General features: G+C 42.5%; 1 protein-coding gene across 1 annotated transcript in view; it reads right to left on the bottom strand.

Moving 5' to 3' along the window:
• Window positions 1-12,715, bottom strand: part of PCCA (propionyl-CoA carboxylase subunit alpha) — a 408,049-nt gene that overhangs the window by 346,882 nt on the left and 48,452 nt on the right. Inside the window, exon 5 of the mRNA XM_038386634.2 lies at window positions 2,374-2,487. Coding sequence (XP_038242562.1) covers window positions 2,374-2,487 — 114 coding nt within the window. The remainder of the gene's footprint in view (window positions 1-2,373; window positions 2,488-12,715) is intronic.

Here is a 12,715-nt window from a genome sequence, read left to right as displayed (position 1 = left end):
GGGAGTTGCATTGTATGTAAAAGAGCAGCATGACTGCTCAGAGCTCTGGTATGAAACTGCAGAAAAACCTGAGAGTCTCTGGATTAAGTTTAGAAGTTTAAGCAACAAGGGTGGTGTCGTGGTGGGAGTCTGCTATAGACCACCAGACCAGGGGGATGAGGTGAACAAGGCTTTCTTCCGGCAACTAACGGAAGTTACTAGCTCGCAGGCCCTGGTTCTCATGGGAGACTTCAAATCACCCTGATATCTGCTGTGAGAGCAATACAGCAGTGCACAGACAATCCAAGAAGTTTTTGGAAAGTGTAGGGGACAATTTCCTGGTGCAAGCGCTGGAGAAACCAACTAGGGGCAGAGCTCTTCTTGACATGCTGCTCACAAACCGGGAAGAATTAGTAGAGGAAGCAAAAGTAGGGGATGGGAACTGGGGAGGCAGTGACCATGAGATGGTCGAGTTCAGGATCCTGATACAAGGAAGAAAGGAGAGCAGCAGAATATGGACCCTGGACTTCAGAAAAGCAGACTGACTCCCTCAGGGAACTGATGGGCAGGATCCCTTGGGAGAACAACATGAGGGGGAAAAGGAGTCCAGGAGAGCTGGCTGTATTTTAAAGAATCCTTATTGAGGTTACAAGAATAAACCATCCCGATGCGTAGAAAGAATAATAAATATGGCAGGTGACAAGCTTGGCTTAACCGTGAAATCCTTGCTGATCTTAAGCACAAAAAAGAAGCTTACAAGAAGTGGAAGATTGGACAAATGACCAGGGAGGAGTATAAAAAATATTGTTCGGGCATGCAGGAGTGAAATCGGGAAGGCCAAATCACACTTGCAGTTGCAGCTAGCAAGAGGTGTTAAGAGTAACAAGAAGGGTTTCTTCAGGTATGTTAGCAACAAGAAGAAAATCAAGGAAAGCGTGAGCCCCTTACTGAATGAGGGAGGCAACTTAGTGACAGAGGCACTGGAATTCGTTACCTAGGGAGGTGGTGGAATCTCCTTCCTTTAAGGTTTTTAAGGTCAGGCTTGACAAAGCCCTGGCTGGGATGATTTAGATGGGGGATTGGTCCTGCTTTGAGCAGAGGGTTGGACTAGATGACCGCCTGAGGTCCCTTCCAACCCTGATATTGTGATTTTTTTTTCCCCTCTTTCTTTCTTTGCCACACTTCTCCTACTACAGATATCTCAACACGTATCCTCAACCACACCCTTTCTATTCCTCTTTAACCACCTGCCCCATCTATTCCCTCCCAAAAATTGTTCTAGCATAAGATGTTAACAGTAGTTCTAGTGTCTACCATTAAAAGTTCTACCACCTCTAATGCTCCTAGCACTGCTAGTGATCAATGGGATAATGTACTCTGCTTTTTCAGCAGGGACTAAAGCAATGTGTCCTCAGATCAAAATTATGTATCCCCACGTGCTATCCCCACTCTAATATAAATTCTGCATATTTACACAAAAACAGCACTGTTTTTATTTTATATAAACAGTCAACTAAAGAAACATTCCGAAAGATAAAAATAGTTTATTCTATAATCTTTAATCTTCATTGTCTTAAACAGTGTAAGCATCTGTACTATTTGTAAATTTAATTTCAAAAGAGTTTGTTTTGGTTTTTTTGCAAGCACCATAGTGAAACACATTTATTTCAAAAGAAACGATAATATTAACCGAGCCACTCCAGGGTAATTACTGTTGTTGACTGATTCCATCCATCAAATTTTATTTAAAGATGTTTTTGTACATAGTAACGCATTTAATTCACTGATACCACAAACAAAAAGCATTATTCTAATCAGTTATATGTATGATTTGTTTTTCCAATATAATCCCTGTTAAACTTTGGATCTCTGGCCCATTGGGATTGGAGGAGGGCAGACAGCAGCCGTATTTACCCATCTATGCTAATGTGCATTTTGTGGAACACTATGAAACAACAAAAATAAAATTACTGGACGCAACGTTTACCTTTTCGCAAGTGTAATTGTGCGTGTAATTTTAAAAATGATTAAAACAAAAGCCTTTTTTGGACAATTTATAAAAACATTGAAAAAAGCTGTTATGGCATGGAAAGGGTTAGTGCTCAAAACTAATTGGGGTTTTTCTTCCCCCCAAGCAAATTTGGGAATGAACTGAAGCTGCTCCCTGGTGTGAAAGCTGAATCCAGCAGCCACCTGCAGGATCAGCAACCAGAACTGCCAGATGCTACAAAGCCTTTGATTTCCAGTAGCGATTTCGGCCACATTTAACTCATGTGACATGAACTAACTGGAATAGCATATTCAATCACTTTTTTTTTTTTTAAAATACAAACTCTGGCTTTTCTGCTTTCTATATATGAAACAGCTGCAGCAGATAGACTCATTCAGACTCACAGCTTGGGCCCTGGTTTTCTTAATGGCTTCCATGATGGCATCCATGTTGAGGTAGCTTTTGCTGGTGGGAGCTGGGCCAACACAGACAGCCTCATCCGCCATTTTCACATGAACCTGAAGAGGCAAAAATTCTGCATTAACAGATGTTCCCAGCAAAAATAATTACCACCACACTGAAATATGCACACAAATCTGGTTTCAAAGATAATTAACATACCGTAGCCACTTCTAAAACGTGCACCGAAATTAAACATCAATGTACAAGAACTCAAAGTAACATTAAATTGCATTTCATTTGATCCAAGCTTAAATCACTGTCAAAATGTTTTATTATTTCAATATATACTTTGTATTTGATTAAATAAAATCATGACAAATATAATTTCAGCTTCCTGTACTGATCTATATGTAAATTCACAGCCTAAAACTACTTTGTTACATGTAACCAGGGTAGCCTAATATCTTAATACTTAACAACAAACATTCATGGCCAGTTCTAAGTAGGCTCCCCAGGAAGTTGGGGATAATTAGAGTGAATTGAATGAAGGGATGCAGTGAGTGTCCCTGCACAGCATCAGGTCAGCACCATGCACAAATTAAAGCTTATGACTAAAGAGTTCAATATCACTACACGTGAACCAGAAAATCTTGAAAATTATGTAAGCAGGCTCATATTTGATTCCTGATCCATTGTATCCTTATTCACGTGTACAATTGTCAAATACATGCAAGTCAAATCTTAACATACAGAAGTCTAAGAAAGTTTTCCCCACATTTTATAGGAATATTTAAATAGAAATGTTTTTGGAGAAATGTAAATGGATCATCTGCATAACACACTAGGTTGTTCTCATTTGGTTGGGAGAGAAGTTATAAAACTGCAACTAAGCAGTGATCTTTGCATTGGTTTGGGAGTCCAAGGTGATTTTTAACTACATATTTTCTTTTTCAAAAGAATACATACATTTGATAAATGAGAAACGTTTAATTGCAATTTGCAAAATGATTAAAATATGGATTTGTTTTAAGCCAGCGTCTGTGTCAGTTTTGGCATTCCAGCATTAGTACAAATCCAACACACCTGAAGGCCTGTGTTATTTCTTCCAGGTAATATTTTAAAAACATCACAGCCAAAATATTTTTTTTAAATTAACACATTACAGTTAGCTGTTGGACACTGGCATTAAAATACATGAAAGTAAGTAGCAAAATTTAGAACACTTTCAGTTCCTTGATTTATTTTCTTTTAGGAGTCTTACTCCAACAGCATGATAATTTTACATTGTAAATAGAGTATGAAGTTGTCAATTCACATGTTGATGTATAAAAACAGTTTGCTTTTTATGTTGCCTCTGCATACTGCAGGATTATTCAAGGAATAAGATGGTAGAGAAATGCACACATACATGAAGATATATATAAAACAAAAGAGGCAGCCAAAATATTTTAATAGCACAATATTTTGCTTGAGAAGCAAACATTCAAGAAAATGTGGTAAAAACATTTCTAGCAGAAGCACAATTCCCTGATGCAACAAGGGTGTTGATCTGAACCTGAGTTTTGTTTCTCATTTTTAGTCAGGCTTTTAAGAGTTAGTTTGGAGAATTAAACCCTAATTCCAGATTCAACAAAGTGCTTAAATTCATGCTTAATTTAAGCACATGATTTGTCCCATTGTAATTAGGGGGGCTAATCACATGATTAAAATTAGGCATGCACTTAAATACTTCCCTGAATCAGGATCTACAAACACACCTCACTTTCTGGAATCTCTAATCTATCACATGTGAACCATCACAGCTTCCGACAAATACTCAAGTTTTATTATGTTGCTATTCAACCATCTTTTTTTTTCTTTTTTTTATAAATAAAGTCTTTATGCAGGAGATTTTAATAATGTCTATTTGAACACTGAAAACAATTCTTTAGATTGCAATATATTATTTTAAACAAACATTGCCAAAATTAACTTATGCACTAGCTTTCATTAAGCACTAAGAGCAAGAACATTTTAAGGTCCAAAAATCTGCATGCATCCTTACCATAGAACCATAGACTGGAAGGTACCTTAATAGGTCATCTAGTCCAGTCCCCTGCACAAATATTCCTGACAGGTGTTAGTCTACCCTGTTCTTAAAGTTTCCAATGACAGATTCCACAGCCTCCCTTGGTAATTTGTTCCAGTGCTTAATTATTATTACAGTTAGGAACTTTTTACTAATGTCTAATCTACATCTTTCTTGCTGAAATTTAACTCCATTGCTTCTTATCCTGTCCTGGTGGAGAAAAAACAATCACCCTTCTCTTTACAACAACCTTTTACATAGTTGAAGATGTTATCATGTGCCCCCTCAGTCTTTTCTTCTATTCTCCAAACTAAACAAACCCAATCTCTTCCCCCCCCCCCCACCCCACCCCCACAGACTCTTTCCTCATAGGTCTTGTTTTCTAGATCTTTAATCATTTTTGTTTTCTGTGGACTGTCTCCAATTTGTCCACATCTTTCCCAACGTGTGGTGCCCAGAACTGGACGTATTTACTTTAGTTGTGGCCTGATCAGTGCTGAATAGAGTGGATGAATTACTTCTCGTCTCTTCCTTCCTTCTTCTTGCTAATACATCCCAGAATGATGTTTCTTTCTTTCACAATAATACTGTATTACATTCTTGACTTGTATTTATTTTGTGAACCGCTATAACCCCCAGATCCATTTTCTTCAGTACGTCTTCCTAGGCAGTCATTTCTATTTTGCATCTGTGCAATTGATTATTCCTTTTAAGTGCAGTATTTTGCATTTGTCCTTATTGAACTTCATTCTATTTATTTTCAACCATTTCTCCAGTTTGTCAAGATGTACAAGTTTAAAACTTCAAGAACATAAGTAATCTTACTGACTTAAATGGGACTATTCAGGTGAGTGAAGTTAAGCAGGTAAATGTTGGCAGGATTGAGGCTTTCCTTACAGTAACAATCTTAGGACAAAAAGTTAGATGACCATTTTTTTTTAATACCCCCCCCAAAAAAACCCCACATAAAGCGATACAGACACAAACACAGAACTGCATTCATTACAACTACTGTGAACCGAGTCAAAAGTGATATTTCTGTGTTTATTTCTCTTTTTCTTCTCTTCTTTCAGCTCCTCAGCTTTTCCCCCTCCCCCTTGTTTTCTGGTCATTTCCCTTCTCCCTCCATCTCCCCCAAATTTTCCCCTAATTGCTGGCATCTTCCCCATCTCTTGCTCTTAGTTCAGCATCAATTCAGTCCTCCCCCTCCTTTGCTCTATCCCATGTGTAGCATAGCAAAAAAGTAGAATTGACAACATCCTTTATTAGTTTCACTTTGCCTGTTCTGCTCTGACATGGTGCACAAAGCAGAGACTCTCTGCATGCCAAGCCAAAGAGCTTTTCATGCCACCCTCTGGCATGACGGTCAGCATTTGTTGACTTTAATGGCAGCTGCTTGAGAAACTGAAGGAATGTGGCAGGGGCATGAACCTTTTATATAGCCGATTTACTGGCTCTAGTCATCCAACTTTAAAGACCGATTTCATACTAGCACTCATGTGTCATCCCTCTAATACACCAATACCTGTTAGAGCAGGCATTTTACTTACCATGTAACACACTGGATCATGATAAGTTTGTTCATGTTGTGTACCATGAATAAATTACATAACATATGGCAAGTTATATTGAAATATGATAGTAACATCTAAACCATATATAAAGTACCCACAATTATGGGCAACTATTACAAAGCCATTATTTGTATCTATATTACAATAGCACTTTTCAAGTTCCCACACAATGATGAGAAAGACATGCACAGTGACGCTGCAAGCTCCCTTCTCTGAAGAAGCCAGAAACCTATATGCAAATTTTCTACATTTCTTGAAGAATCCAATACATTTCTCTTTTTAAGCATTGTGAATTTCAACGGTCTCCTCTGAAATTCAAGTTGCTTTAGCTTGTCAGTTATAAATGCCTATATTGAGTGTGTGTTTTTTGTTTTTGTTTTTAAATGTAGCCATAACTTATTCCATGCTAAACTTTGCAAGGGAGTAATTGTTTCCCTACATTAACTTTCAAATGAGAGAGCCTGAGTGAGTGTCTGATTGGCTGCTAGCCTGCAGGGGGCGGGCATTAGGGTGTCTGTGTGTTTGCGTCAGGGAAGCCTGGCTGTTTGAAAATAGCCAGAGCCTCGCGAACCAGCTGAGTAGCGGGGACAGCAGAGCAGCTCACAGCAGGAGTTTGCCTGGGAGTTCGCCTGGAGTGAGCCCATTGAGGCTTACATCTTGCCAACGTCTCTGAGGAAGCTCATAGTAGGTAGGTGATATGGAAGGGGGGGGTTCAGCTATTGTGACCTGCACTGGATGTGCCATGTTTGTCTTTCTTCCACAGGACAGAAGCGACTTTGTCTGTACAAAGTGCAAGCTGGTCTCCATATTGGAAGAGAAGATTGAAGGTCTGGAGCAACAGGTAACGACCCTGCGTTGTATACGAGAGACTGAGGATTTTCTGGACCAAACTCAGGATAGCCTTCTAGGGGCACAAAGCTCTAAAGATATAGAGCAGGTTGCACAGAGGAGCCAAGAGGCCAGTGAAGAAGCTTGGCAACATGTGACCTCCAGAAGAGGTAAGCGGAATGTCCGGGTTCCAGTAACACAGACACAGGTAACTAACCGCTTTCATGTTCTCTCCACAGGTACCAATGCGGAGAGTGGACCAGATGATATGTCTGGGGGGAGAAAGCAGAAGGAGACCCCGCTGGTTGGGAGGCATGAGATGCGATGTCCTGAGGTTGGGGGTTCCACGACCACCACTCCCAAGAGGAGAAGGCGGGTGGTGGTGGTCGGGGACTCTCTCCTCCGGGGGACTGAGTCATCTATCTGCCGCCCTGACCGGGAAAACCGAGAAGTCTGCTGCTTGCCAGGGGCTAAGATTCGTGATGTGACGGAGAGACTGCCGAGACTCATCAAGCCCTCGGATCGCTACCCCTTCCTGCTTCTCCACGTGGGCACCAATGACACTGCCAAGAATGACCTTGAGCGGATCACTGCGGACTACGTGGCTCTGGGAAGAAGGATAAAGGAGTTGGAGGCGCAAGTGGTGTTCTCGTCCATCCTCCCCGTGGAAGGAAAAGGCCTGGGTAGGGACCGTCGAATCGTGGAGGTCAACGAATGGCTACGCAGGTGGTGTCGGAGAGAAGGCTTTGGATTCTTTGACCATGGGATGGTGTTCCATGAAGGAGGAGTGCTGGGCAGAGACGGGCTCCATCTTACGAAGAGAGGGAAGAACATCTTTGCCAGCAGGCTGGCTAACCTAGTGAGGAGGGCTTTAAACTAGGTTCACCGGGGGAAGGAGACCAAAGCCCTGAGGTAAGTGGGAAAGCGGGATACCGGGAGGAAGCACAGGCAGGAATGTCTGAGAGGGGAGGGCTCCTGCCTCATACTGGGAATGAGGGGCGATCAACAGGTTATCTCAAGTGCTTATATACAAATGCACAAAGCCTTGGAAACAAGCAGGGAGAACTGGAGGTCCTGGTGATGTCAAGGAATTATGACGTGATTGGAATAACAGAGACTTGGTGGGATAACTCACATGACTGGAGTACAGTCATGGATGGTTATAAACTGTTCAGGAAGGACAGGCAGGGCAGAAAAGGTGGGGGAGTAGCACTGTATGTAAGGGAGCAGTATGACTGCTCAGAGCTCCGGTACGAAACTGTGGAAAAACCTGAGTGTCTCTGGATTAAGTTTAGAAGTGTGTGCAACAAGAGTGATGTCATGGTGGGAGTCTGCTATAGACCACCGGACCAGGGGGATGAGGTGGATGAGGCTTTCTTCCGGCAACTCACGGAAGCTACTAGATCGCATGCCCTGATTCTCATGGGTGACTTTAATTTTCCTGATATCTGCTGGGAGAGCAATACAGCGGTGCATAGACAATCCAGGAAGTTTTTGGAAAGCGTAGGGGACAATTTCCTGGTGCAAGTGCTAGGGGAGCCAACTAGGGGGAGCGCTTTTCTTGACCTGCTGCTCACAAACCGGGTAGAATTAGTGGGGGAAGCAAAAGTGGATGGGAATCTGGGAGGCAGTGACCATGAGTTGGTTGAGTTCAGGATCCTGACGCAGGGAAGAAAGGTAAGCAGCAGGATACGGACCCTGGACTTCAGGAAAGCAGACTTTGACTCCCTCAGGGAACAGATGGCCAGGATCCCCTGGGGGACTAACATGAAAGGGAAGGGAGTCCAGGAGAGCTGGCTGTATTTCAAGGAATCCCTGTTGAGGTTACAGGGACAAACCATCCCGATGAGTCGAAAGAATAGTAAATATGGCAGGCGACCAGCTTGGCTTAATGGTGAAATCCTAGCGGATCTTAAACATAAAAAAGAAGCTTACAAGAAGTGGAAGGTTGGACATATGACCAGGGAAGAGTATAAAAATATTGCTCAGGCATGTAGGAAAGATATCAGGAGGGCCAAATCGCACCTGGAGCTGCAGCTAGCAAGAGATGTCAAGAGTAACAAGAAGGGTTTCTTCAGGTATGTTGGCAACAAGAAGAAAGCCAAGGAAAGTGTGGGCCCCTTACTGAATGAGGGAGGCAAGCTAGTGACAGAGGATGTGGAAAAAGCTAATGTACTCAATGCTTTTTTTGCCTCTGTTTTCACTAACAAGGTCAGCTCCCAGACTGCTGTGCTGGGCAACACAAAATGGGGAAGAGATGGCCAGCCCTCTGTAGAGATAGAGGTGGTTAGGGACTATTTAGAAAAGCTGGACGTGCACAAGTCCATGGGGCCGGACAAATTGCATCCGAGAGTGCTGAAGGAATTGGCGGCTGTGATTGCAGAGCCCTTGGCCATTATCTTTGAAAACTCGTGGCGAACGGGGGAAGTCCCGGATGACTGGAAAAAGGCTAATGTAGTGCCCATCTTTAAAAAAGGGAAGAAGGAGGATCCTGGGAACTACAGGCCGGTCAGCCTCACCTCAGTCCCTGGAAAAATCATGGAGCAGGTCCTCAAAGAATCAATCCTGAAGCACTTAGAGGAGAGGAAAGTGATCAGGAACAGTCAGCATGGATTCACCAAGGGAAGGTCATGCCTGACTAATCTAATCGCCTTTTATGATGAGATTACTGGTTCTGTGGATGAAGGGAAAGCAGTGGATGTATTGTTTCTTGACTTTAGCAAAGCTTTTGACACGGTCTCCCACAGCATTCTTGTCAGCAAGTTAAGGAAGTATGGGCTGGATGAATGCACTATAAGGTGGGTAGAAAGCTGGCTAGATTGTCGGGCTCAACGGGTAGTGATCAATGGCTCCATGTCTAGTTGGCAGCCGGTGTCAAGTGGAGTGCCCCAGGGGTCGGTCCTGGGGCCCGTTTTGTTCAATATCTTCATAAATGATCTGGAGGATGGTGTGGATTGCACTCTCAGCAAATTTGCGGATGATACTAAACTGGGAGGAGTGGTAGATACGCTGGAGGGGAGGGATAGGATACAGAAGGACCTAGACAAATTGGAGGATTGGGCCAAAAGAAATCTAATGAGGTTCAATAAGGATAAGTGCAGGGTCCTGCACTTAGGATGGAAGAATCCAATGCACCGCTACAGACTAGGGACCGAATGGCTCGGCAGCAGTTCTGCGGAAAAGGACCTAGGGGTGACAGTGGACGAGAAGCTGGATATGAGTCAGCAGTGTGCCCTTGTTGCCAAGAAGGCCAATGGCATTTTGGGATGTATAAGTAGGGGCATAGCGAGCAGATCGAGGGACGTGATCGTTCCCCTCTATTCGACACTGGTGAGGCCTCATCTGGAGTACTGTGTCCAGTTTTGGGCCCCACACTACAGGAAGGATGTGGATAAATTGGAAAGAGTACAACGAAGGGCAACGAAAATGATTAGGGGTCTAGAGCACATGACTTATGAGGAGAGGCTGAGGGAGCTGGGATTGTTTAGTCTGCAGAAGAGAAGAATGAGGGGGGATTTGATAGCTGCTTTCAACTACCTGAAAGGGGGTTTCAAAGAGGATGGCTCTAGACTGTTCTCAATGGTAGCAGATGACAGAACGAGGAGTAATGGTCTCAAGTTGCAATGGGGGAGGTTTAGATTGGATATTAGGAAAAACTTTTTCACTAAGAGGGTGGTGAAACACTGGAATGCGTTACCTAGGGAGGTGGTAGAATCTCCTTCCTTAGAGGTTTTTAAGGTCAGGCTTGACAAAGCCCTGGCTGGGATGATTTAACTGGGACTTGGTCCTGCTTTGAGCAGGGGGTTGGACTAGATGACCTTCTGGGGTCCCTTCCAACCCTGATATTCTATGATTCTATGAAATGAAAAAAAAAAAACCCACACTGGTTTTTAAAACAGCTGTTGAAACTGTTTGGACTTTGATTAATTTAAATTATTAGAACATCAGTTTAATCTCAGCTCTACAGGTGGAGAGTACCAACGAGTGGAAGAATGTATGTTTTTGTGGTGCCTGACAGACAGGTTCTGCTCTAAACTTTAACAATGTTGAACTATCCTCCCTCCAACCTATGCATTTCAAATAGATACAGGGTCCTAAGATGTTAATGGGGGGAGAGGGGGCACAAAACAAAAAACCCATGAAAATGACACTTCATCAAGTCATGTCTTACACCTATGTACAAGCTGCTTATATTCTACAAAATTAACATATCTAGAACACGTTTCATAATGACTAGATATTGTGTGTCATGGTTCGCATAAGACACTAGAGTTTCTTCAAAAGGGTAGCTAAAAGATCTAGCAACATGTGATATCACACATCTTTCAGCTAAATGAGATTTAAAGGCAAAATTTAGCAGTTTGTGATACTCTTGTGAGTGTGGATCCATACATCATCAACTGATTATTCTCAACCACAGCATTTCTTCCCAATCCCCACATCCATGACAAATCCATTATGGCAAATATTCTATATTTAATTAGTAGTTCAACCATAAGAGAAGTTTATTTAGGCATAATCATTCTATTTAAATGTTTTTAATTAAATATCCAAGAAACATCCGAATGGAAAATGCTTTTACAAATCTTAAAGTAAGATTGTAGCACTGTGACAAGAATAGGGCCCTACCAAATTCATGGCCATGAAAAATGCGTCACGGACCGTGAAATCTGGTCTCCCACTGTGAAATCTGGTCTTTTGCATGCTTTTACCCTATACTATACCGATGGGGTGGGGGGAGGAGGAGAAGTGGGAGTCCAGTGTTTCTCAAATTGGGGGTCCTGACCCAAATGGGAATTGCAGGGGGTAACTAGGTTATTGGGGGGGTCACGGTATTGCCACCCTTACTTCTGCGCTGACTTCATAGCTAGGCAGCCGGAAATGGGCAGCTGTTGGCCAGGCACCCAGTTCTGAAGGCAGCACCCTAGAAGTAAGGGTAGCAATACCATACCATGCCACCCTTAATTCTGCCCTGCTGCTAGCAGTGGCTCTGCCTCCAGAGCTGGGCTCCCAACCAGCAGCCGCTGCTGCTGCTCTCCAGCTCCCCAGGTATGAAGTCAGTGCAGAAGTAAGGGTGGCAACACCACAACCCCCCTACAATAACCTTGCAACCCACCGCACAACTCCTTTTTGAGTCAGGACCCCTACAATTACAACACCATGAAATTTCAGATTTATATAGCTGAAATCATTAAATTTATGATTTTTAAAATCCTATGGCTGTGAAATTGACGAAAATGGACCATGAATTTGGTAGGGCCAAAGACATGAAGCATAACTCGCCTTTTCTTACAGTGTAAAGTATGTTCTATTTTTTTTTTTTAAAAAAGCATGCCACCTGAACTGTGCCATGTCGCAGCTAAAAATGCAGCTTGTGAGGCATAACCCATCACCACACAAGGGGGAAAAATTGATCTTGTGAAAGTTTCTCATGGCCACGTATTGATCTCTGGAATTCTGACCTTGCAACAACTCCAAGTTGAATTGCCATCCTCCAGAACAAACAACTTTTGGACATATCTCATCTTTATAGTTAAGAACTCATGAGAACAGCCAAGTATGCAATAAGATACTTTAGACGCTAGAAAAGAACTACAATCTGTGCTTTTATTCCCCCTAGTCTTCATGTTATAAAGAGCATGGCGTCAAATCTCACAGGTTTCAGGGTAGCAGCCGTGTTAGTCTGTATTTGCAAAAAGAAAAAGGAGTACTTGTAGCACCTTAGAGACTAACAAATTTGTTAGTCTCTAAGGTGCCACAAGTACTCCTTTTCTTTTTACAAATCTCACAACAGCAGCACTGTCAGGATGAAAAGGCCATAAATACAGTTCCTCTTCAGAAGACAAAGTTCCTTGTTTACTCAACCAATAAAGC

The sequence above is a fragment of the Dermochelys coriacea genome, chromosome 1, assembly GCF_009764565.3.
Source record: "Dermochelys coriacea isolate rDerCor1 chromosome 1, rDerCor1.pri.v4, whole genome shotgun sequence".
Taxonomy (NCBI): Eukaryota; Metazoa; Chordata; order Testudines; family Dermochelyidae; genus Dermochelys; species Dermochelys coriacea.
Note: the sequence above shows the minus strand (reverse complement) of the source record. Positions and strands in the feature narration are given on the sequence as shown.